Source organism: Culex quinquefasciatus, chromosome 1 (genome assembly GCF_015732765.1).
Source record: "Culex quinquefasciatus strain JHB chromosome 1, VPISU_Cqui_1.0_pri_paternal, whole genome shotgun sequence".
NCBI classification, from domain to species: domain Eukaryota; kingdom Metazoa; phylum Arthropoda; class Insecta; order Diptera; family Culicidae; genus Culex; species Culex quinquefasciatus.
In genome coordinates, this window is record NC_051861.1 from 125,509,765 (window position 1) to 125,537,209 (window position 27,445).

General features: G+C 35.8%; 1 protein-coding gene across 9 annotated transcripts in view; it reads left to right on the plus strand.

Annotated features, from left to right (window-relative positions):
• Positions 1–27,445, plus strand: part of LOC6035155 (proline-rich protein 36) — a 239,271-nt gene that overhangs the window by 41,925 nt on the left and 169,901 nt on the right. For all 9 annotated transcript variants that reach the window (XM_038249170.1, XM_038249166.1, XM_038249173.1 and 6 more), the window contains one exon: positions 23,148–23,765. In XM_038249170.1, the coding sequence (XP_038105098.1) occupies positions 23,148–23,765 (618 nt within the window). The remainder of the gene's footprint in view (positions 1–23,147; positions 23,766–27,445) is intronic.

Below are 27,445 nucleotides of genomic sequence, written 5' to 3' on the forward strand. Positions count from 1 at the left end.
AATTTACAAAATTTACAAAATTTACAAAATTTACAAAATTTACAAAATTTACAAAATTTACAAAATTTACAAAATTTACAAAATTTACAAAATTTACAAAATTTACAAAATTTACAAAATTTACAAAATTTACAAAATTTACAAAATTTACAAAATTTACAAAATTTACAAAATTTACAAAATTTACAAAATTTACAAAATTTACAAAATTTACAAAATTTACAAAATTTACAAAATTTACAAAATTTACAAAATTTACAAAATTTACAAAATTTACAAAATTTACAAAATTTACAAAATTTACAAAATTTACAAAATTTACAAAATTTACAAAATTTACAAAATTTACAAAATTTACAAAATTTACAAAATTTACAAAATTTACAAAATTTACAAAATTTACAAAATTTACAAAATTTACAAAATTTACAAAATTTACAAAATTTACAAAATTTACAAAATTTACAAAATTTACAAAATTTACAAAATTTACAAAATTTACAAAATTTACAAAATTTACAAAATTTACAAAATTTACAAAATTTACAAAATTTACAAAATTTACAAAATTTACAAAATTTACAAAATTTACAAAATTTACAAAATTTACAAAATTGACAAAATTGACAAAATTGACAAAATTGTCAAAATTGACAAAATTGACAAAATTGTCAAAATTGACAAAATTGACAAAATTGACAAAATTGACAAAATTGACAAAATTGACAAAATTTACAAAATTTACAAAATTTACAAAATTTACAAAATTTACAAAATTTACAAAATTTACAAAATTTACAAAATTGACAAAATTGACAAAATTTACAAAATTTACAAAATTTACAAAATTTACTAAATTTACTAAATTTACAAAATTTACAAAATTTACAAAATTTACAAAATTTACAAAATTAACAAAATTTACAAAATTTACAAAATTTACAAAATTTACAAAATTTACAAAATTTACAAAATTTACAAAATTTACTAAATTTACAAAATTTACTAAATTTACAAAATTTACAAAATTTACAAAATTTACAAAATTTACAAAATTTACAAAATTTACAAAATTTACAAAATTTACAAAATTTACAAAATTTACAAAATTTACAAAATTTACAAAATTTACAAAATTTACAAAATTTACAAAATTTACAAAATTTACAAAATTTACAAAATTTACAAAATTTACAAAATTTACAAAATTTACAAAATTGACAAAATTGACAAAATTGACAAAATTGACAAAATTGACAAAATTGACAAAATTGTCAAAATTGACAAAATTGACAAAATTGACAAAATTGACAAAATTGACAAAATTTACAAAATTTACAAAATTTACAAAATTTACAAAATTGACAAAATTGACAAAATTTATAAAATTTACAAAATTTACAAAATTTACAAAATTTACAAAATTTACAAAATTTACAAAATTTACAAAATTTACAAAATTTACAAAATTTACAAAATTTACAAAATTTACAAAATTTACAAAATTTACAAAATTTACAAAATTTACAAAATTTACAAAATTTACAAAATTTACAAAATTTACAAAATTGACAAAATTGACAAAATTGACCAAATTTACAAAATTGACAAAATTGTCAAAATTGTCAAAATAGTCAAAGTTGTCAAAATTGTCAAAATTGTCAAAATTGACAAATTTTTCAAAAATGTCAATGTTGTCAAAAATGTCAAAATTGTCAAAATTGTCAAAATTGTCAAAATGACAATTGTCAAAATTGTCAAAATTGTCAAAATTGTCAAAATTGTCAAAATTGTCAAAATTGTCAAAATTGTCAAAATTGTCAAAATTGTCAAAATTGTCAAAATTGTCAAAATTGTCAAAATTGTTAAAATTGTCAAAATTGTCAAAATTGTCAAAATTGTCAAAATTGTCAAAATTGTCAAAATTGTCAAAATTGTCAAAATTGTCAACATTGTGAACATTATCAAAATTGTCAAAATTGTCAAAATTGTCAAAATTGTCAAAATTGTCAAAATTGTCAAAATTGTCAAAATTGTCAAAATTGTCAACATTGTCAACATTGTCAACATTGTCAAAATTGTCAAAATTGTCAAAATTGTCAAAATTGTCAAAATTGTCAAAATTGTCAAAATTGTCAAAATTGTCAAAATTGTCAAAATTGTCAAAATTGTCAAAATTGTCAAAATTGTCAAATTTGTCAAAATTGTCAAAATTGTCAAAATTGTCACAATTGTCACAATTGTCACAATTGTCACAATTGTCACAATTGTCGAAATTGTCAAAATTGGTATAATTTTCGAAATTGTCAAAATTGTCAAAATTGTCAAAATTGTCAAAATTGTCTAAATTGTCAAAATTGTCAAAATTGTCAAAAGTGCCAAAATTGTCAAAATTGTCAAAATCGTCAAAATCGTCAAAATTGTCAAAATTGTCAAAATTTTCAAAATTATTAAAATTATCACAATTATGAAAATTATCAAAAATTCAAATTATTTTAAAAAAAATCAAAGAAATCCAAAAAAACTTAAAAAAAATAGCATTCAGACTGAAAATGTGACATTACCCTACAAAAATGGTAAAATTAAAAATTTTCAGTGGTAAAATTAAACATTTTCTGACGTAAGAGATGTACCCATCCCCAGCTGTAATATTACCATATTTTTTTACTGTTTTGTTTTATGTTAATTAGACTTCTATTTTCATAAACATTTTGAAGTCTTTTGAAAAAAAAATTCCACTCGATTTTGTTTTTAATTAATAATTAATATTTTTGATATTTTTATGAGTTCCAAATTTTGAACAATTTATTATTAATTTGTTTCAATTATTTGAGATTTTTTTTTTGTTTTTTGAATTCTTGTTCTGGTTCTGGGTTTTAAACTTTAAATTTGTATATTGAGATTAAAACAAGTATTTATAAAGTTGTGCTGATTCAGTATAATTTTTTTGTGTAAATTTTATCATATTATTCCTTAAATTTGTTTTTTTGCCACATTTTCGTTGCGTGATTGCTCGACCTGAACTACAAATTATATTAAGACACAGAAAGAAGCAAAAATAAATCTCGAACAAACTTTTTTCCTCTAAAACTTTTCAAGCAACCTTCTCGTGCACCAGATAAACTCTTCATTTCTCATACCCTACCCCTTTCCCCCCGAAAACCACCCCCGAATAACAAACCGATAAATTTCCAAATCTCTCAAAATCCTGTCATCATCAGTTATAAACGTCGATAAATTTCCGGACTCGACCTCGCACCACCTTCCTCCTTCCCTGCGCAGAGTCCATCTTGCAACAACGGGGTAGGGTAGTGCCACCAATAGTTGACCTCCGCATGTTTGCGGCTGGCCTTTGGCCAGCAGTGGTCACAATTGACCCCCTGACCCTATACCATCCAGTGTCCAACAACCAGCAGCAAAAAAAGCACGAGCTGTTTCCAGGGGAGGAAGGAATTGCAATAAAACCAGCACCGTCGACGGAAAGAAATCGATAAAATAAACAGGTTCTGACCGCGCTCGAGTCTCTCCACTATGCTTGGTCATTCTGGAAGGGCCCCCGCGGATGATGAAGATGCCGAGAGAGAGCCCCGAAGTGTATGAAGCTGGCTGGGAGTTGCTGGAAGAAAAAACGGCAAGAAATCCCAGCGAAAACAATCAGCTTAAAAGAGTCTGAATATCTGAAGGAGAGAAACACCAAGAAAGCAAAAAAAAAAAAAAGGCATTCATCATTCTATGACCTCATGAATGGCCCCGAGCTGACGGCGGCGGCGGCGGCTAATCTGGAATTCACCGAAGAAGATGACCACGAGATGGCGCGCAGCTTCCAACAAATTTCTGCGCTCTTGCCCTTAGGAGAGTGAGACCCCGTAAGCTATCAATTACCCCGTACCTCGAATTATAGTGTTTAGTCAGCTGTTGTGTGGTACAGAGAGAGAGAGAGAGAAGGCTGGAAACCCGAAATTAACTTGATTGACCTCCGTGTACCCCTCCCTCTCAATCGCGTTTGATTAGGATGCTAAAATTGGTCTGATGGAGTCAAACGGCAGAGGGCGATTAGACCTTTGAAAGAGAAGGAATTAGACGACTTGGGAAGAAAATTGTGTAAGGAAATAACGGTGTGTGGGAACAGTTTTCAGGTGGGTAAAGATTAGAGGGAAAAAAAGATTTGCGAAATTGAGAATCTCAATTTATAAAAATGAAAATAACAAAAATAAATATGACCAATATATTTCAAATATTATCAAAATTATAAAATCTATCAAAATTATCAAAACTTTCAAAATTTTCAATATTACCCAAATTATCAATATTATCAAAATTGTCAAAATTATCAAAATTGTCAAAATTATCAAAGTTATCAAAATTATCAAAATTATCAAAATCATCAAAATTATCAAAATTATCAAAATTATCAAAATTATCAAAATTATCAAAATTATCAAAATTATTAAAATTATCAAAATTATCAAAATTATTAAAATTATCAAAATTATCAAAATTATTAAAATTATCAAAATTATCAAAATTATCAATATTATCAAAATTATCAAAATTATCAAAATTCTTAAAATTATCAAAATTATCAAAATTATCAAAATTATCAAAATTACCAAAATTATCAAAATCATCAAAATTATCAAAATTATCAAAATTATCAAAATTATCAAAATTATTAAAATTATCAAAATTATCAAAATTATTAAAATTATCAAAATTATTAAAATTATCAAAATTATCAAAATTATCAAAATTATCAAAATTATCAAAATTATCAAAATTATCAAAATTATCAAAATTATCAAAATTATCAAAATTATCAAAATTATCAAAATTATCAAAATTATCAAAATTATCAAAATTATCAAAATTATCAAAATTATCAAAATTATCAAAATTATCTAAATTATCTAAATTATCAAAATTATCAAAATTATCAAAATTATCAAAATTATCAAAATTATCAAAATTATCAAAATTATCAAAATTATCAAAATTATCAAAATTATCAAAATTATCAAAATTATCAAAATTATCAAAATTATCAAAATTATTAAAATTATCAAAATTATCAAAATTATCAAAATTATCAAAATTATCAAAATTATCAAAATTATCAAAATTATCAAAATTATCAAAATTATCCAAATGATCAAAATTATCCAAATGATCAAAATTTTCAAAATATTCAAAATTATCAAAATTTTCAAAATATTCAAAATTTTCAAAATTTTCAAAATTATTAAAATTATCAAGATTATCATAACTATCAAAATTACCAAAATAATCAAATCAACCGAAATGACCAACATGACCAAAATTACCATACTAACCAAAATAACTAAATTGGCGAAAATGACCAAAATTACCAAAATTACCAAAATTACCAAAATCACCAAAAATACAAAAATTACCAAAATGACCAAAATGACCGGAATGACCTAAATGACCAAAATGAATAAAATGTCCAAAATGACCAAATTAGCGAAAATGACTAAAATCACCAAGATGATCAAAATGACCTAAATGACCTAAATGACCTAAATAACCTAAATGACCTAAAAGATCAAAATGAACTAAATGACCAAAATGAACTTTATGACCTAAATGACCAAAATGACCTTATTGACCAAATTATCAAAATTATCAAAATTACCAAAATTATCAAAATTATCAAGATAATCAAAATTATCAAGATCATCAAAATTATCAAAAAAAACTAAAAAGAACAAAATAAAAAAACCAAAATAATCAAATCAACCGAAATGACCAACATGACCAACTTGACCAAAATGACCAAAATGACCAAAATTACCATAATAACCAAAATTACCATAATAACCAAAATGACCAAATCGGCGAAAATGACCAAAATAACCAAAATGACAAAAATGACCAAAATGACCGAAATTACCAAAATTACCCAAATTACAAAAATTATCAAAATTACCAAAATGACCGGAATTACCGGAATGACCTAAATGAATAAAATGTTCAAAATGACCAAATTGGCGAAAATGACCAAAATGACCTAAATGACCTAAAAGATCAAAATGAACTAAATGACATAAATGACCAAAATGAACTTAATGACCTAAATGACCAAAATGACCAAAATGACCTTAGTGATCAAAATAACCAAAATAACCAAAAATGACCAAAATGACCGAAATGACCAAAATTACCAAAATTACTAAAATTACCAAAATTACCAAAATTACCAGTATTACCAAAATAACCAAAAAGACCAAAATGACCGGAATGACCTAAATGACCAAAATGACTTTAGTGATCAAAATGACCAAAATTACCAAAATTACATAAATGACCTAATTGACCTGAATGACCCAAATGGCCTAAATGACCAAAATGGCCAAAATGACGAAAAATACCAAAATCATAATTATGATTATGACGATATTTTCATTGTTTCGCCTTGACTTGTATTTTTTTCATTTTTTACTTTTTCAATCTTCCGTTGCTTGAATTTATTGGTTAAAAATAATATTAAAATTAATGATTGATTTTTTATGTTTTGTCATGTTTTCTTTTTTGACCCGTTTTAATCCTAATTTCTTGAGTTTTTTCCCGTTCTATTTTTTCCACCATTAATCACCTCTCATTACATCCCGTGATAAGAGCGCGCGCGCGCTAAGTTATGCCCGATAGCTTCAATTAGAATCGCCTAAACGACCTAATAACATGTTTTAATTGCCACGCAGCACTCGCGTTGCCTCGAGACAGCCTCATCGACTGACTCTTCGTGATAAATATTGCTCCGACGACGACAACATAATAATAATCGTTATTATTTTTTTTGCTACCTCTCTCCAGCTCGTGTGTGTGAAGTCCGCATTTGAAGCAGCTCGTAAGAGCTGCAAGATGCGTGCCTCCACGCCATCATGCGCGCTTGGTATTCCTAGGAAAAAGGTACAAAGAAAATGCTGCTAAAAGGCCCTAGCGCCATCTTTTGGCGGGCACTTGCAAATGATAACGTTACTAGGGTAGAGGGTCGTAGTTTGAAACTACAGTTACGACCTGCTTTAAAGAGATCAATGTCGCGCCACGTTCCCCTCCTTTGGCAACTCCCTCCTCTAACGAACTAGCGCAAACTAGCAAAACTGCTACCGGGCACTAAATTAAGATTTTACGATCCTACATGGGTTGTGATACTGTGAGGAGTGTGTGCGCGATCACCAGGTCTTGTTTATTGTGCGTTGGCACGCGTTTATATTGCGCGACGGCTGAGAAAGTGGCCGTTTCATAGGATGTCAAGTTGGACGGGAAATGTGGAGAAATTTGTGTAGGGGTAATACATGTTGTGCTCGAGCTTTAAATTTGGCAAAAATAAGGATACATGTTGTGCCATTTTTTTTTTTGATTTACTAATTTATTCAAGATTTACCAAATTCAGAATTTGTTTCAAACGAAAATTTGGTAAAAATATGAAGAGGTAATATATGTTGTACCTTACTTCAAATATAACTACTTAAATCATTTTTAAAATTTCATAATTTTGTTTAAATTGGGTACTAAAGCCCTATGTCAATTTTTATGTACAACGGTATAAAACACGATTAAAAACCATTTCTGATCACTTTTTTTCATTTTAATGCAAAAATTTTTTTGACAAGACAACATTTTTTCGATGGATCAACTATGGTCCCCTTGGAACGAGCTGTCAAGTAGGAACTTTTCTGTCAAGAAGGACCGCGAGGTTAATTTTTCAAAATTGATTTAAAAATCCATTTTAAACTCTTTGTGGTCGTACAAAGGTTCATTGTACTCAGAAAAATAAGCTTTATCGCTGTAAACAATAATATCAGCAATCTAAGCTTCATTTTAGGTCCCAATTGATAAAGACTTCAAAATCCATATCCGAAAGCTAATCCTTTTACTTCCAAGCCATTCTTACCACTTCATTATAATGTGAAAGAGGTAATACATGTTGTCCCTATTTTAAGATGTCACTGATTGCACCACTTTTCCAATTTATTAATTTAATCAAGATCTATCAAATCCCGAATGTTGTTAAAACGAGAATTTGGTAAAAATAAGAAGAGGTAATACATGTTGTACCTTACTTCAGATTTGACTAAATAAATCTTTTTTAAAAATTTAGATTTTTTTAAAATAAAAATGGTTTTAAAATCAATTTTTGAAAGCTAAACTTTTTAATGCCAAGCCCGCTATAATTTTTCGAAAGAGGTTATACATTAGAGTGTAACAAAAATGACTTTTTGGTGGGCATTCAAGGGTTTGTTCCGGTGGGCATACTAAGCCCAAATCCAAATATGAGCTTGATTGGACGTAACAGGAGCTGGCGCTCCGCCCTTCAATTTTAAATGGGATTTAACCCGTAAAAAAAGATTTTTTCAAAAATGACACTTTTTGAGGCATTTTGGCCACCAATGCGTTTACCAAAAACATCACTGGCGTGTTGGCCAGATCCTTGCGCATCTTTTGGTATATATAACATTGACATTTGGAGCACCCTGGAGCTCGGTACAGGCCTTCAAAGTTTGGCATTTTTTCGAAAAATCGGCCCCGGCAAAAAAGATATGCCATTTGATTTTGCCGGGGCCGATTTTTCGAAAAAATGCCAAACTTTGAAGGCCTGTACCGAGCTCCAGGGTGCTCCAAATGTCAATGTTATATATACCAAAAGATGCGCAAGGATCTGGCCAACACGCCAGTGATGTTTTTGGTAAACGCATTGGTGGCCAAAATGCCTCAAAAAGTGTCATTTTTGAAAAAATCTTTTTTTACGGGTTAAATCCCATTTAAAATTGAAGGGCGGAGTGCCAGCTCCTGTTACGTCCAATCAAGCTCATATTTTGGATTTGGGCTTAGTATGCCCACCGGAACAAACCCTTGAATGCCCGCCAAAAAGTCATTTTTGTTACTAGTCAGTAGTCAATTCCAAATAGCTTAACGTGTTACTGCCAATATAGCTTTTCCACTTCATCATACTCAGGCTCTCGACGTAATCCATTAGCAGTCTTCCTGAGGATTCTCTTCCGGATTCCAACATACTCAAGTCATGCGGACACTCACTCTATCGACTGATAAGTTAATCAATTACTCTATCCTAACAATCTCAGTGCAGTCCTCACCGCCCTCAATCGATCTCCCTCCCTCCCTTATTACACGCTCAATCTCAACAAGCATTGCATCCAAACACGATTAAGTTTCTAAACTGGCCGTCACGGCAGAATATGCTGTCCGAGCTGAATATTTCACAGCGATTAAACCGCCCCGTCCTCAACCTCTCTCGCTGAAATGCAAACATGCAAACCATTAAATTACTTGCACACTGCATATTTGTGTAATGCAAGTATGTTCTACGAGCTTGACCGAGAGACACAAGACAGCTTGCCGGTTTTATCGCTGTCTTCAAGTTACGCTTGAAGCGCACTTGGGGAGCTGCTCCAAACCTAAGCTTGCACTAAATGAGACCAGGAAGAGAGTCGAGCTAGAGCATGGTCAACGATGATGGTGGCAATAATAAAGTATGATTTATGCTTGGAAGACTACTGGCTCTGGGTTGTTGTGTTGTGGGTTGGTGGGACTTGACTTGACCGTGTACAACATGCACAACCAACTGAGCAAATGGGGGTAAAGCAAAGCAAGATCAAAAGTGGTCAGCAAGCTGGAGTGGTTTGGCTTGGCATGATAGTTTCCTCTGGCCAATATAATAATAGTTTTATGAGGACTTTCCCGAAGGGGAAAAGTTGGGAGGGTTGGGGAAACTGGCAGTGTTTGTGTCGGAAAAGTAAAATTTCAATAATCTTTAATGTAGATCGGATATTACATGATGTTGTGTAAACAGCACAACACCCCCCTTTTACTTCTTGTTGCAAGAAGGGATCCAGAGAGTGCAGGATCGTTGAGGCAGAAAGCCGCAATGTGTGTACTTCACTGCGTTTTGTAGGGTACTTGGAAGGTTGAGTTGCCACAAAAAGGGACAACGGGTAGAAAGGCAATTGATGTACTTGAAACTAGACTAACTATCAAGAAATTTTACCAAAAAAAGTACTCTGAACCAAAAAGGAAATTTCTTTAAGCTATTGTTAGTTAGATATTGACTGAATTGACAGTTGACAGTGTTAGTAGTTTGACAGGACTTAATCTAAGTAATACTTACCAAGCCGCATTGTAAACACCTTAAACACAAACCACTACACTTCAACTTAATCTCCTGAGAGTATATTGATGTTGAAGTCCGTAATTGGGAAACCTACCTTTTTGAACTGTTTATTGTCTTCACTGCACTTCAATTTTTGAGATCAATTCTGATGGTACATCAAGGTTGAAGTCCGTATTAGTATAGCTTTAACAAAAATGAAAAAAAAGGAAATAACCAAAATGTCCAAGACAACCAAAAGGACCTAAGTGACCAAAATTACCAATATTACCAAAATGACCTACATGATCAAAATGACCAAAATGACCTAAATGACCTAAATGACCAAAATAACCGAAATGACCCAAATGACCAAAATGACCGAAATGACCAAAATGACTAAATGACCAATATTACCGAAATGACCAAAATGAGCAAAATGACCAAAATAATCAAAATGACCAAAATAATCAAAATGACCAAAAAACGAAGTTGACTTTATAGCTGTCGGCCACCATTGCTAGTACCAACCACTAGTGTCTTCCTTTTATCTACAAGGACTTCGCCGCCCTGCGCGACGGCGCCGAATACCCATATTTACACAAAGAATTTTAGAGCGCCCGCCGCGGGATTCGAACCGGCGACCTCTGGATTGTGAGTCCAGTGCGCGGTCCGATTGATCCACACGGGCGGGACTAAAAAAAAATGACCAAAATAACCAAAATAACTACAATAACCAAAATGACCAAAACGACTAAAATGACCTAAATAACCACAATAACCGAAACGACCATAATGACCCAAATTACCAAAATAACTAAAATGACTTAAATGACCTACATGACCTAAATAACCAAAATTACCGAAATGACCAAAATGACCAAAATTACCAAAATGACAAAAATTACCAAAACGACTAAAATGACCTAAATAACCACAATAACCGAAACGACCATAATGACCCAAATTACCAAAATAACTAAAATGACTTAAATGACCTACATGACCTAAATAACCAAAATTACCGAAATGACCAAAATGACCAAAATTACCAAAATGACAAAAATGACCAAAATGACCAAAATAACCAAAATTACCGAAATGACCAAAATGACCAAAATAACTAAAATAACCAATATGACCTAAATGACCAAAATGACCAAAATGACCACAATGACCAAAATGTCGAAAATGACCAAAATGGCCAAAATGACCAAAATGACCAAAATGACCAAAATGACCAAAATGACCAAAATGACCAAAATGACCAAAATGACTAAAATGACCGAAATGACCAAAATGATCAAAATGACCAAAATGGCCAAAATGGCCAAAATTACCAAAATTACCAAAATTACCGAAATTACCAAAATTACCAAAATTACCGAAATGACCAAAATGACCAAAATTACCGAAACGACCAAAATGAACATTTAATTGTCACTGCACTTCAAATTTTGTGATAGAAAATAACCAAAATAACTACAATAACCAAAATGACCAAAACGACTAAAATGACCTAAATAACCACAATTACCGAAACGACCATAATGACCCAAATTACCAAAATAACTAAAATGACTTAAATGACCTACATGACCTAAATAACCAAAATTACCGAAATGACCAAAATGACCAAAATTACTAAAATGACCAAAATGACCAAAATAACCAAAATTACCGAAATGACCAAAATAACCAAAATAACTAAAATAACCAATATGACCTAAATGACCAAAATGACCAAAATGACCAAAATGACCAAAATGACCACAATGACCTAAATGACCAAAATGACCAAAATGTCGAAAATGACCAAAATGACCAAAATTACCAAAATGACTAAAATGACCGAAATGACCAAAATGATCAAAATGGCCAAAATGGCCAAAATTACCAAAATTACCAAAATTACCAAAATTACCAAAATTACCGAAATAACCAAAATTACCAAAATTACCGAAATGACCAAAATGACCAAAATTACCGAAACGACCAAAATGACCAAAATGAACATTTAATTGTCACTGCACTTCAAATTTTGTGATAGACAATATTGACTCATTTGACAATTTTGTGATTTTTTTCAATTTTGTCATTTTTGTCAATGTTGTCATTTCTGACAATTTTGACAATTTTGTAAATTTTGTCAATGTTGATAATTTTGACAATTTTGACAATTATGACAATTTTGACAATTTTTACAATGGTTACAATTTTTACAATTGTTACAATTTTTACAATTTTTAAATTTTTACAATTTTTACAATTTTTAATTTTTTACAATTTTTACAATTTTTAAAATTTTTACAATTTTTACAATTTTTACAATTTTTACAATTTTTACAATTTTACAATTTTGACAATTTTTACATTTTTTACAAGTTTTACAATTTTTACAATTTGTACAATTTTTACAATTTTTACATTTTTTACAATTTTTACAATTTTTACAATTTTTACAATTTTTACAATTTTTACAATTTTTACAATTTTTACAATTTTTACAATTTTTACAATTTTTACAATTTTTACAATTTTTACAATTTTTACAATTTTTACAATTTTTACAATTTTTACAATTATTACAATTATTACAATTTTTACAATTTTTACAATTTTTACAATTTTTACAATTTTTACAATTTTTACAATTTTTACAATTTTTACAATTTTTACAATTTTTACAATTTTTACAATTTTAACAATTTTGACAATTTGCCAATTTTGATAATCTCGCCAATTTTGACAATTTTGTCAATTTTGACAATTTTGACAATTTCGACAATTTCGACAATTTTGACAATTTTGACAGTTTTGACAATTTGACAATTTGGCAATTTTGACAATTTTGACAACTTGGCAATTTTGACTATTTTGACAATTTCGACAATTTTGATAATTTTGACAATTTTGACAATTTTGACAATTCGACGGTAACATTTCAAAAGGCATCATGTACATTTTGACACTTTCTGGATTATTGCATATTCTGAAAGTACTTCTAATAAGCTACCTCTCCACCAAAAATGAGCAAAAGTTACTTCAGTAAAGTCTGTTTAATCATGATTTTAAATAAAGTAACATAAACAAGATCTCTGCCATCAGCAGTCTCTGTTTATTTAGCCCTGTCAACCTGTCAAACAAAAGGCTACATAAACCTCGTGACGAAAAAAAAGCACCATGAAAAAAGCGCCATGTACATTCGGCGAAGAAAAACGAATCATAACAAAGCGCCCCCCTCAATGACAGCAGGGTGATATAGACGTTGGTGATTTCAAAAGAAGTTATGTTTGTTTTTCTCAAATAAAATTACGGAAATAATGTTTTATTGAATTTGGATGATCAAGTATCAACAAAAGCAACGTTTTTCATTGTTTGTTATCATAAGAACATCTTATTTTGCTTTTATATAAAAATGGTAATTGAAAATGGATGCTCAATATTCAAATGCGTTTTTCTCAAAACGCATGGTTTGTACATGATGTTTTTTGAAATGTTGGCATCGAATTTTGACAATTTTGACAATTTTGACAGTTTTAACAATTTTGACAATTTTGGCAATATTTACAATTTCGGCAATTTTGACAACTTTGACAATTTTGACAATGTTGTCAATTTTGACATTTTTGACATTTTTGACAATTTTGACAATTTTGACAATTTTGACAGTTTTAACAATTTTGACAATTTTGACAATTTCGACAATTTTGACAGTTTTGACAATTTGACAATTTGGCAATTTTGACAATTTTGACAACTTGGCAATTTTGACTATTTTGACAATTTTGACAATTTTGACAATTTTGACAGTTTTAACAATTTTGACAATTTTGACAATTTCGACAATTTTGACAATTTTGACAGTTTTGACAATTTGACAATTTGGCAATTTTGACAACTTGGCAATTTTGACTATTTTGACAATTTTGACAATTTTGACAATTTTGCCGAATTTGCCAATTTTGTAAATTTTGACAGTTTTGACAATTTTGACAATTTTGGCCATTTTGACAGTTTTGACAATTTTGCCAATTTTGTCAATTTTGATATTTCTGACAATATCAAAATTGATGTCCGTATTAGTGATGCTTTTCTTAAAAGATTATTCCAGCAAATGTCAAACTACCCTTCAGAAATCCATATCTTCTAATGGCGATATAGTTAGACTCAGATATGTTAGATCGCATGTGGGTGCCTTCCACACACAATCTCACCCCTTAACGTTACTCAGCAGAGGACTGCTTCACGGCACCGAACCATGTAATAATAAATTATGATATAACCAACCGTATCGTGAACACAGCAATGCTGAAGCCTTCGTCGACTTTGTCGTCGGAAGACGGTAGTCGACCAGAGAGCTCCACTGCAATACGGTCTATCTTTAACGTCTTGCTTACCCCGGTTCCTTCTCCGGAAACCGGCTTGCCAATCCTAATAAAGTAAACTCCCATGTGTGTGAGAGCCTGAACGAGTGGGTGGAAATATGTTTGCTTTATTAAACTATCTAAATACTCAATTGAAAGGCAATCGGGGAATGGCCTTTTAATATCGCTAGTTTATGTCGTCTGTTGTCTCTCGTACGATTTGCCACTGAATCTTTCTTTGACTGAGTTCATCTGCTTCGTTGGAGATGGGGGATAAAAACTTCCACACCTCTCGGAATCGCGCGCGCTGAAAAAAATAAAATACTGACTAATTACTACCGCTAATGGCTCATTTGTTCGACAAGCAAAAAGATAGTGCAGTCGATTATAATTACAGCACTCTCGTCGTCGACGAGACAAGTAGCGGCAGTAGGTAGAACTTTTGTCGTGCCCCGAAGGGCTATTATTATGCAAATTTTTCCCGCCGTCTAATAGCCTAAACGCGCTTTTTGTTGCAGTCTTGTGTAAAGGCATGTTTAATTATGCAAATAGGAAGTTTTTATGGCGAGGGTTTTTTTTCGCCCGATTCGCTGAACTTGTTCACAAAATGCTCCGGAAGTAATTGAACATGGAGGTGTGTGAAACACTAATGATTCTAATTTACAGAACTATTATTAGTAAAGTTTGACAGAATTGACAGTTGACAGTGTTAGTTTAACAGAACCTATTCTACGTAATACTTAACCAAGTGGAGTCCAAAACAGCTACGTCACACTTACTTTTAATTCAATTTTTCTGAAAACTTGTTCGGAGGTACCTCAATGTTGAAGTCCGTAATTGAGAAGCTTACTTCAATTTTTTTGAAGACAACTGAAAGGTCTATACATGTTGAAGTCTATGCTCTTAATTCTCTATGTAACCGAACAAGGAATTACAGTTTGGCCCTAACTATACCTGGTTTCCTAACTTTTGTTAGTAAATTTTGACAGAATTGACAGTTGACAGCATTAGTTTTATAGAACTTATTCTACATAGTACTTACCCAAACAGAGTCAAAACAGCTACAATCACACTTACCTTTACTTATTTTTTTTTTTCTGAGAACCTTTACGGTATTACTCAATGTTGAAGTCCGTAATTGAGAAGGCACTTCGAATTTGTTAAATACAACTCAAAGGTACCTCCATGCTAACGTCCGTGTTAGGGAAATCGCTCTAAACGGCTAATTTCCCTTCCATAACTGGATGTTAACCAACCGAGACAAACATTGGTCCCCTCCACTTCCCCAAACTTGTCAACAAAGTTCCTTAAGAACCTCGAGCAAAAACGACGCGTCAACACAGGCGCTCGGGGGACAGCTTCATAAAACAGTGATTTAAATCCAATCAGAAAGCAAATATGTTTGACATGTTTATCAGATTGTACACCAAGTCGTCGACGATGACGTCGTCGTCGTCACGTTCCCCTAAACTTTCCCGAGGCCAAAGAAAAGGAAATCGATTATTTTTTCCTGCTCCTGTCGCGCGCTCAAAGTTTCGATTATTGAATTTGCTCTGCCCTAAAATCTTGGCTTCCACTCTGTCTCGCTTCCTTCGGAAGAGGAAAAGAGACAGCTGCGACCATCGCTATTTCGTGCCAAACTTCCGAGAAATAAGGTGTTTTTTGTGTACCGTCGACTTTTGCGACGACGAACGGAGGAAAACATATCGGCACATAACAAAAAAAAACCGAGGCGATTGACAGATAAGGATACCGTTTTTGTGTGTCGAACCCCCTTGAGAAATGGTCTCGTCGACCGCGGCAGGTCCTCGCTGGAGCCACCGAGAAAAAAAGGAGTGGAGGTACGACGACAAGTCGACCAACATCGGCGAGGGGCCAATAAAACGGCAATCTTTTCATAAATGTGATTGACATCGATAAAGAGAGAGAAGTGAATTCGCGATGCAGAGAAATAATAATGGCAAGCTTTGAGGTCGAGGCGAAGACGACGAGGCTTTTGGGAACACTTCGATACGGTTTGTCGTCTCAAAAATAATACTGGGTCGAAATACACTCAGAATAGGATTGTGATTTCAATTTAGAGTGCAAGTTTTTTTATCCACTTAAATCGTGTAGTTTCTCTGCATCGATTCGTGATTTAATTGAGTGTTTACATGCATACTTCAACAGGGGCTCCGACGATGGCACACGACACAGCGCAAAATTGCTCAATTACTAATTCAAACGAGCCGATTTACCTCCCAGCAAACGACAAAACGTTGTGCATGTAGAAGATGTGTGGTCGACGAACGATTTGTTGAATATTGAAAAAAAAAATCTTCGCAAATTGCGACTCAAGTTTGTGGTTAGTAATTTGTTGACAGAATTGACAATTGACAGTGTTAGTTGTTTGACAGAGCTTATGCTACTTGGTACTTACCCTTTCAATATTTTTAACGATTCACAAATCACTCACTCACCTGTTTTCACCATTAGCACTTGAACATCTTAAACTTCAGTTTGATGATATTTTCTAGAGGGTACTTCAATACTGAAGTCCGTAATAGACTTCAGTTTTGCGATATTCTCTGGAGGGTATATCAACATTGAAGTCCGTAATAGAGAAGCTGCAATACAAACTATTATGCTGCACTTGAAAAACTTCCACAAATCGCAATGAAAACACCAACTTTGCTCAATTGGAAAATGAGTAAATTTCCAACCCAGGATTCCGAAGCCAATCAAAAAGTCCGAGACGAGGGAAGCTCACTTTTAAATCTAATTGTTAATCAACGGGGACGACCTTCTGCTTCGGACTTTCGTAAACCATCCTTGGTCTACCTGGTCTCGTTCTAGGCAAAAGGGAAAACCCCGGGTCCAAAGATAAACTTATCAGTCAATTAAAAGTTTGCCGTTTTTCCCATTTTCCGATATCGGATATCGTTCCTCTCCACTTGGCCAATATTGCACTCGGACCAACCGTGCAGAAATTGAGAGGATCCTTCTGTACGACGAACACACTCTAAATTAGAGTGGTGCACATGCACAGGAACCCCGTTATGTGTGAGCAACGGTGGCAAAAGATGTGATAATGTAATAAACTTTTGCCGAAGGCCGAAGGCCTTGCGCGATCCGGGGGAAATTCATCACAGCGAAAGTTTGAGTCCAGGCGAAAACAGATTAAACTGCCATTAGTCAAAATCGGGGACGCTTAAGAGGTCGCTCCGGTCCGTTCCGAAGGGTGAACTTTACTCATTTTCTAGTGAGTGTGTGCAGCCGCTTTCTGCGAAGAACTGTACCGACGGTGGCGATGGTATGAAGTACGGGAAAATCGCTTAATTTATTGGAAACTTTATCTCGCTGGTCTGATTAAAATTTGCCTTCTCCGTCGTTGAGCTGGTGGAAATATGGTCTGGAGACGCTATTTCAAGGTGGTGAAACTAACCTTAAAAATTACTGTTAGTGTAAATTTGACAGGTTTGACAGTTGACAGTGTTAGTTTGACAGACCTTATGCTACATAATACTTACCAGATTTGAATCCAATCACCTTGTCACAAAAACGTCGATTTTCCAACAAATATTTGTTGGGTACATCAAAACTGAAGTCCGTGCTTGAGAAATTCCCTTAAAATTACAAACTGGCTTTTCTGCCTTCTTGAAAACTGACGAATATAGTACTGCCTATGGCTTTTTCTGAACATAAATCATTCTGCTTATTGATACGTTCTGTCGATTGATCCTTCCTATCGGTTACCTTTTACTGCCTTTTGGAAACTGTCAAATACTGTACTGCCATTAGTTTTTTCCAGTCGTTTAATCATTCTGCCCATTAATCGTTTCTGTCAGTTGAAAATTTCTGCTTTTCAAAGTTTGTCAAATACTGCTTTTAGATTTTTCTGCCGTTTTTTTCATTCTGCTTATTAATGTTGCACACGGTTGATCTTTTCTGCCTTTAGATTTTTCTACCATTCATTCTGCCTTTTAATGTTCTGCACACTAGCGTGCCCAGCTCTTTGAGGAAGGTGTGGCAATAGTATGGACGTTTTTAAAAATACGTCATTCGTGGATACCCCCTGACCAAATTTAGAACAAATTTCTGAGGATGGTGGAGTAGTTGCCCCATGTTGCCCCACCCTGTGCACGCTAGTGGTTCTGCCTATTGATCCTTTCTGTTGATTAAGTTTTCGTGTATTTTAAAAACTTAAAAAAAATCTGCCTTTTTTGAAAACTAGTTTTTTTTTTTCTGAAAATCAATCATTCTGCTTTTTGATACGTTTTGTCGGTTGATCATTCCTGTTGGATAACCTTTTCTGCCTTTTAAAACACTGTCAAATACTGTACTGCCTTTAGTTTTCTCCTGTCGTTTAATCATTCTGTCCATTAATCCTTTCTGTCAATTGACGATTTCTGCTTTTCTAAGTGTGTCAAATACGGCATTGCTTTCAGTTTTTTCTCCCTTTTTTCATCCTGCTTATTAATCTTTCATTCGGTTGACCTTTTCTGCCTTTAGATTGTTCTACCATATTTTCATTCTGCCTTTTTATGTTCTGTATATTGATCCTTTCTGTCAAATTCCGTGTCTTTTAAAAAACTGCCTTTTTTTGAACTTTCAAATATAGTATCGCCTTTGTTTTTTTCTGAAAATGAAACACTCTGCTTTTTGATACGTTCTGTCGGGTAATCATTCCTGTTGAATAACGTGTCTGCCTTTTGAAAACTGTCAAAAACTGAACTGCCTTTAGCCTTTTCTTATCATTTTATCACTATGCCTATTTATCATTACTGATTGAAATTTTCTACCCTTTTTAAAATTGTCAAACACGACTGCTCTAGGACTTTTCCTCCGTATTATCGTTCTGCCATAAAACTTAAGTCCATGTTTGGGAAGTCTCCTTTTAATTACTTACCTTATCGAATTTGTATAAGACATACCAAGGGTACCTTATTGTCGAAGTTCGTGATCGAGAAGCTTGATGCACTGAAAAAAATCGCATCGTTAATTGTATTCATTTGTGTTATTGAATTTAAATTCAATTATTAAAAAAAATCGAAAATCGTCCCAAATATCGCCCATTTTCTAGATGATTAAACCGACCCAACTCGCGAGCAATCGCGCCTTCATCGCCAGAAAATCTCGCAAATAGGCGTAAAATTTATCGCACAAATTAACAAACTGTCAATAAAAATTAAATCACTCCAGAGAGCGGCAAAAAAACTTTTTTTTCTCTCTCCCTCGTCAAATCAGAGATCTGAGAGCCGATAAAATCAATCACGACTGTCGCTGTCGTTGTCGTCGTCGTTGCACACACTGAAATGAAACCACCCTCCAAAATCGTCATCGAAATGTCCCCGGGAGCGTCCAACAAAAAATCGGACCCAAACTTTTTCACAACCAATTTGGATGCGCGACCCTCGGTATTTTTTGACAGAAAAACAAAGCAACAACTCCCCTTCAATTTTGTGTCCGCCCGACGTGACTGCAAATTATTCATCCCCCTCGCGACCGAGATGACCCTCCTCCTGGAGTATCACTCGGAAATTTATTGGAAAATAAAACATACGGTTCGGTGGATAGTCCAAAAAATTTGCCACTGGCGTCAACAAAAAAAGGGGGAAAAAAAGAAAAATCCTTCAGTCGATTTTTATCCTCCAGCGGGGAGCAGATCTGACAGATCGAAATCGGAGGAAGGGGGGAGCGGAAATTTCCGGGGAGGAAAACAATCTGATATCGGTAGCCAATAAATAAATCGAATCAAAACCCCCGCTTTCGGATTCGGACAGTCTGTTTTGGCTCCCGGGGTTGGACGCGAATCAACCCTGAATACAAAAAAAAACCCTGCTCACTCAGTCACTTCAGGATGAGAGGGGAGGGCTGCCATTTTTTTGACAGTTGAGGCGAAGTGTTGCCAGAAGTTGGTTTGCGATTGATGTTTCAAAGTCTTTATAAAATTTTGTTTATTAATGAGAAAATCTCCCTAAAAAGAAAAAAAAACATTTAAACTGACAGTTCAACAATTGGCCAACATCCCCTATTCGGGCAGTGTTCCACTCTGCTGGAGGAAAATCAATTTTAAAAGCATTAAATTAATTTGTTCGCTTTGGTTTTCGAGGAGGATAGAGAGAGAGAGCGAGCGAGTGAAACCAGTATCGGGTTTCGGGTTGAGGTGGCGGTGGTCAAGCGACGCAGGAAGGCCAGAGGTCAGACAAGGAATCGGCAGGATAAATGTTTTTGACATTTAGTGGCACTTTTTTCTCGGCCGCTTTGTTTCGGAGGGGCTTCCCTCCCCCGTTAGGTGGAAAGTTTTGTTTTTATTCGAGTAGCTTGGGTGGCGGTATTTATGAAGTTAAAGGTGCAATCGACGATGAAAAAGTAGAAGATTTAAGAGGTTTCTGTTTGTTTTAAATTGTTATTACTGTAGACAGATGTACTGCCTTTAGATTTGTCTGCCCTTCAAATTCTCTGCATTTCCAGTTGCTCCCAAATTTTGCTTTTTGGAAATTGACATATTCTGCCTTCTTAAAACTGCATCTTAATTCATTCTGCCGTCAAATCAATCTATTAATCCTTAATTCTTCATCAACTAAACTTTTCTGCCCATTTAAAAGCTGCCAAATACCATACTGCCTTTAGATTTTTCTGCCGTATCGTACTGTCAATTGATCCTTGCTGTCGGCAGATCTTTTCTGCCTTCTAATAACAATCAAATACTGTTTTGCTGTATGCTTTTTTGTTCACTGCTGTTTAATTATTCTGCCTTTAATTTTCTAGCATTCTTTATCGACTGACCTTTTCTGCCTTTTCAAAAACTGTTAATATCTTCCTCTGGATTAAAAAAAAATAGACTGCCTATTGATACGTTCTTTCAACCGACTCCTTTAGGGCCTTTCGGTAGACCTTTTCTGCCTTTTGAAAACTGACAAATACTGTACTGCCTTTTGATTTTTTGCCGTCAAATCATTCTGCCTTTTATTAACTTTCGATTGATGCTTTCTGTCGATTGATTGTTTTGCCTTTTGAAAACTGTCAAGTGCTGGTCTGCCTTTGGTTTTTTTTTACAGTTCAATCATTCTGCCTATTGTTCCTTTCTGTCGATTGACCTTCTAAACATTTTTAAAACTGCCAAATACTGTTCTGCTTTTAGTTTTTTTTCTGCCTTTTAATTTGCTGCCTATAAATCGTTTGACCTTTGGCTTTAGGTGGCTTTTTCTGAAGTTCTATCACTCTGCCTATTGATAAATTTTGGAGATTGACTTTTCTTTCGGTTGACCTTTTCTGCCTTTTAAAAGCAGTCAAATATGTCCTATATGTCGATTGGGCTTTTTCGTCTTTTCAAAACTGCCAAATACAGTTCTGTCTTTAGTTTTTCTGCTGTTAAATCATTCTGCTTTTTAGATTGCTGCCTATTGATCGATTGACGTTTTTCTGCCTTTTTTGAAAGCTGTCTAATATAGTACTGCCTTTTGTTTTTTTCTGAAGTTCAATCATTCTGCCTATTGATAAATTCTGGAGATTGAACTGTTCTGTCGGTTGACCTTTTCTGCCTTTTGAAAACTGCCAAATGTGTCCTTTCTGTCGATTGAGCTTTTATGCCAAATACAGATTCTGCCGTTGAACCTTTTTGCTTTTAAGTTTGCTGTCTATTGATCCATTGATCATTTTTTGCCTTTTTGAAAACTGTCATTATAGTACTGCCTTTTGTTTTTTTTCTGAAGTTCAATCATTCTGCCAATTCATAAGTTACGATAGAACAATTCTGTTGGTTGACCTTTTTCTGCCTTTTGAAAACTATATGCTTTTAGTTCAATCTTTCTCCTAATGATTCTTTCTTTCGATTGAGCTTTTCTGCCAAATATAGTACTGCCTTTGGCATTAATATAAAAATACATCAATCAGCCTATTGAAAGATCTGTCGATTGATCATTCCTGTCGGATGACCCTTTATGCCTACCTATACTCCCAAGCTCGAGAAAAAGGGGAGTTTCTATATAAATTCCCCCTTTTTCTCGAGCTTGGGAATTTAGTTGTTAATCATTTTGCCTTTTGATTTTCTGCCACGTGATTGATTTACCTTTTTCTGCCTTTAGTAAACTGTCAAAAACTGTGCTGCCTTTAGATTTTTGTTAAGTTTAATCATTCTGCCTACTGACCAGATCGATTGATCCTTCCTGTCGGGTGACCTCTTCTCTTGAAAACTGTCGGAAACTGAACTGACATTCATTGTTTTTCTACCGTTTATTAATCCTTTTTGCTGACTTTTTGACTTTGTTGTTGAACTATTCTACCTTTTTGAAAATTGATAAAATGACTGCTTTTAGATTTTTCCACTGTAAAATCGATCTGCCTGTTGATTATTTTTGTCGTTTGACCTTTTCTGACGTTTAAAATGGTCAAGCACTGTACTGCCTTTAGGTTTTTCTGCCACTTGATCATTCTGCCTACTATTTTGTGTCAATTATCAATTTCTCTATTAGATTGATTGATGATTTAAGCCATTTTGAAACTCTTCCTTTTGTAATTCTGCCGATCCTTTTTCTGCCATTCGATGTTAGGCAGTTTGTTAAACTAATATTTATCAGCTACATTTAATGGAGACTTGTTCAAAGAAATTCTAAATATAGTTTTTGACAAATTCTTAATTTGGTTCTAATATTTTTTCTTCTTCTTCTCCTCCCCAGTATGCCATCAAGCTCGCCAACAAGCGCAACGAGAAGCGGTTGTCGTCGATCGTCGAGCTGACGTCGATCATGGTGGACGACAAGCCGCCCAAGATCATCGACACGACGGCGCAAAAGATGGACCAGCAGAAGGCCAACAGCGAACGGCTCGCCGCCGAAGCTGCGGCCTGGTCTCTAAACAATAACAACAACAACAACAACGGTACTGCCAACGGCAGTAGTAATGGCAGCAGCACTGCTGCCACCGCGACGGTAACGACACCGGCGGCGGCGACAGCGACGAGCAACGGAAGTGGAAGCAGTGCGCCCAGCCCGGCCACAGTGACGGCTGCAGTGGCCGTGGCGGCAAACGGAAGCAGCAGCGGCAGTAGTAGCAGTATCATCAGTAATAGTGTTAATAGTATTAGTGGTAGTAGTGTCGGTAGTGGTGGTGCAAGCGGCAGTAGCAGTGCCGCCAGTGCGCTAGTCGCCGTCGGCAGCAGCAATAGTAACGGAAGCAGCAGCAGTAGCCTGAGCGCGCTCAGCTCCGGCACCAGCTCGAGCTCGAGCTCGAGCAGTAGCAGCAGCGGCCTCGGCAGCAGTATTAGCAGCAACGGAAGCAGCAGTGGAAGCAGTGCGGTAAGTTGAAAATTTCTCACCAGTTGACGGCACGTTCTCCACCAAAATTATCGGCCAAATTCAATTTACGGCAGCGGTAGCTGTCGGCGCCACGTCAGCCCTTTGCGCTGAGGGCAATGATCATGATACCGTAACAGAACACGGGCCGTACCCTTTGGAAAACAGGGCTGTAGCCGAGGATTATTAGTAATTTCATTTGACAGTTGACATGACAGAATTGTTATTCTTGACAGATGTACTTACCAAATTGTTTGCTGGATCCTGTATCACTGAACACAACACTTCACTCAATTGAAATATTCATCACCTCACACCACATGTACTTACCCGTTCAGTTTTTGTTGGTCGCCTCCAGCAGGTACCTCGACTCTGACGTCCGTGTTCGGGAATCGCTCCAAGTTTCAAACTACAACCATTTTCTTTCTGCCTTTTCACTGGTCGCCTGTCTGCACCGTTGAAGGGTGCTCATCACCCGAAGAGCCCCCCCCCTCTTTGACTCACGTACCGCTCTGCCGTACAAAAGGAGGAGGGCCAGACAAAATGAAATTATTTCATATTTTAATTTGATTTCCAACTTGTTCTTGCGAAAGGCGGCCGCGGTAGTGATACTGTGCTGCAAGTTTTCGGTTCCGGTGTAGGAGCAAATTACCTCCGGGGAGCGGCCCTTTAATCCAGCGCTCTGCTCCGGACAAACTACTGTAATTTTCGTCGGACTCTTCCCTCTCCTTTTGTGCTCCGAACCCCGCAAAACTGTTGATCACCCGTTTCATCACACGCCGTGTGTGTTTGGACGCTAGCGTGTACTTCACAGTTGGTGGTGCCGACTTCCGAAACTCTTGGCCGTGAAGAACATACTCCGCGCGGGAACTAGACCAGAGTGTGCGAGCTAATAACAAGCAAATGGCGTTTTAATTATACAGACGCGCTCTCGATGATGCTCTCCAGCTCTCCATGGTAACGACACTCTCCGGATCCCGTGCGATGACGATGATGAGGATGGCTGACGGTGATGATAATGCCCCCTCCCGAATTGGTCAGGGCGCGTCAGCGGGCACAGCGTGAAATTATTTAATTAGCTGGAAATGCTAATCCAAACTTGGCGAGCTTCCCGCAGGGGCGGATATCTAATCCACTTTTTGCGGAAAGATTTCCAGCGCTGCGCTTGACGTGAGGAAGAATTTTCCGGATATTCATCCGCTGTTGTAACTATGTTGCACTTTAAAGATTCGTGGACTTTGGATGAATCATCCATGGTCAACAGCTGTTTGACAATTGACAGATTGGTTTGACAGATGTACTTACCTGAGAGTTACTGCATCACTATACACTTTTTCACTGTCACTTGTACTTACCCCGTAACTTAAGCAACTTTTCACGTGAACTCAAATAGGTACCTCACCCTTGAAGTCCGTGTTTGGGAAGCTCACTTGTACTTACCTAAGCGATTTTTCTTCAAATTTCTCAGAGGTATATCGACGTTGAAGTCCGTATTTGAGAAGTCATTACCACAACTCTCGTTGCATCATTAATTTCTCAGCTTTACGTCAGCCATGCACTGAAAAAAATTGCACTCCAGCTTGCAATTTAAAACGATGAGGGGGCGCTCCGTCTACAAAATGCCGACGCGTGTGGAAAACAACGTGTAAAATTAAATTCCAATTAAATCAATCAAAGTAATTTACGACCAGCAGCACTCTGACAAGCTGGTTTGGCACACACACACATTTACACCGCAATCGCGTTATTAATTATTGTTTCTCAAAGCTTGAAGCTTCGCGCGCGCGTTCAGTTAACGAGCTGATAAGCCACTACCGCGCCTTGGTCGGATCGTCCGTACTGAAGTTGTGTGGTATTACGTTTTCCGCTTCTTTGCGTTCGCTTATTTCACGCCTGCGGCGGTCGGTAGCGCGCTCATTCAGCCGGATAATTGTACGTTTCCGGCTGCTTATCGCCGTTAAGACGGGCAGATTACGGACGGGCGGGGACCACCCTCGAAGAGGCCTTCAAGGTCACTTGAAGGGATGCGAAATCATAGCGTACTTTAAAAGCCACTAAACGAATCTATCAAATGGCTAAACCGCCGTTGATTAACTCCCCGGTGACGGCGAAGCCGTCAGTAAGTGGCGGGGCAACCGTGGCCGTGTCGAAAGCTCCTTTATTGAATCATACTATGTGGCATAAAATAGGCGGCAGGTCCTGTTCCGAGTAACGAGTAGCGTAGCGTATCAAGCCTCAATTGAGCGATGTTTAACATTTTAATCCATCACCTGCTTGACACCACATCACAAACAGTGTGTGTGCGTTATACAGCTAGCTAGCTTTAATGGCGTCCTCTGCCGTTGGACGAGGGGTGGCCTTTGTGCCATTTGATCTCATCAAACGGGCCGGCGCTAGCTCGGCTAGCCGAGCTCACAGTAAGCCAGCCGCACCGTGTGCGATGAGTACTCGGTTAATTAACATCCTCATCATCGTCGTCGACGACGACGACGACACCGTACTAGCTAATACATACTCTGCAGTCAGTGACTAGATTGTGGCCCGGCTCGATGATGGTGCCATTTTGTGCAGTCATCCGCGGACGACGAAGGTGTCCGCTTTCAGCGTGGAACGTAATTATTAGACACATAGTTGTGCGCCCCCTTCGCGTTGGTTGTCCTACATCTCTCCAACGCCTCCGGCTACCGGAGCAGGCGTTGATGAAAACGTACAACGGCCGACGAACGAGGTGTTGCGCCAATAATGGTTTATGGCATTCCACGAGCGCGCACGGGTCAGTTAATCCCGCTGCGCTGCGGATTGACAGGTCGGTGACAGTTGACAGAGCGGTGACAGATGTACTTACCCCGATTGCTTACTGATCACTTGAAAACACTTCACTTGCACTTGATACCCTCATAGCTACCATTTTTAGTACTTACCCCGTCAGTTTCACTATTGTACTTACCTGATTCTACAACTCACCATGCAACCCCAACAGGTACCTTGATGTTGACGTCCGTGTTAGGGAAGTCGATCTCAGCACCTTTCTCTACACCACTTCACCACATTCACTAGTGTACTTGCCTGATTCAGCATATCGTCGCGAAACCTCTCCATGTACCTCGATTCCTACGTCCGCAGTTGGGAAGCACACATTCCACCAATCCGGCAAACCGGCATAACCGGACTTCCAAATCTGCTTATCTTGTCCGGCATCGGCAGCCGTTCCCCTGCCACCGGACGAAACTGGTTTCAGGCGAACGGGGAAAAAATATATGTAAATTAAATCAAATCGATTAGTTTTGATTGTATCGTTTGAGTGCGGCACAGGCTTCCGTAGCCGGCGGCGTCGAGAAAAAAAGGACCACGATGCCAAGTGATATGAATAATAATACGCGTTCGGTTCCCAATGGGAACCAACAGCTGGTTCTCTTTTCCCGCTCGCTCTGAAGTGGTGGGGAGTGGCTCCACAGCAGATTGAATTAATATTAATACTAATATTATGATTATTTTAACACCCTTTTGGGGGCCTGTGCACGCTACTACCGAACGCCATAATCGGGCGTAGCGTCGTTGACGACAACAACGCATGATTAATGGCCGCTGGGCCGTGACACCATTTGTCGAGAACCGCGCCACTAAACACTTAATCCGGCGATGACGATGATGTCGGCGAAGCCGACGACGACGACACCGATAGG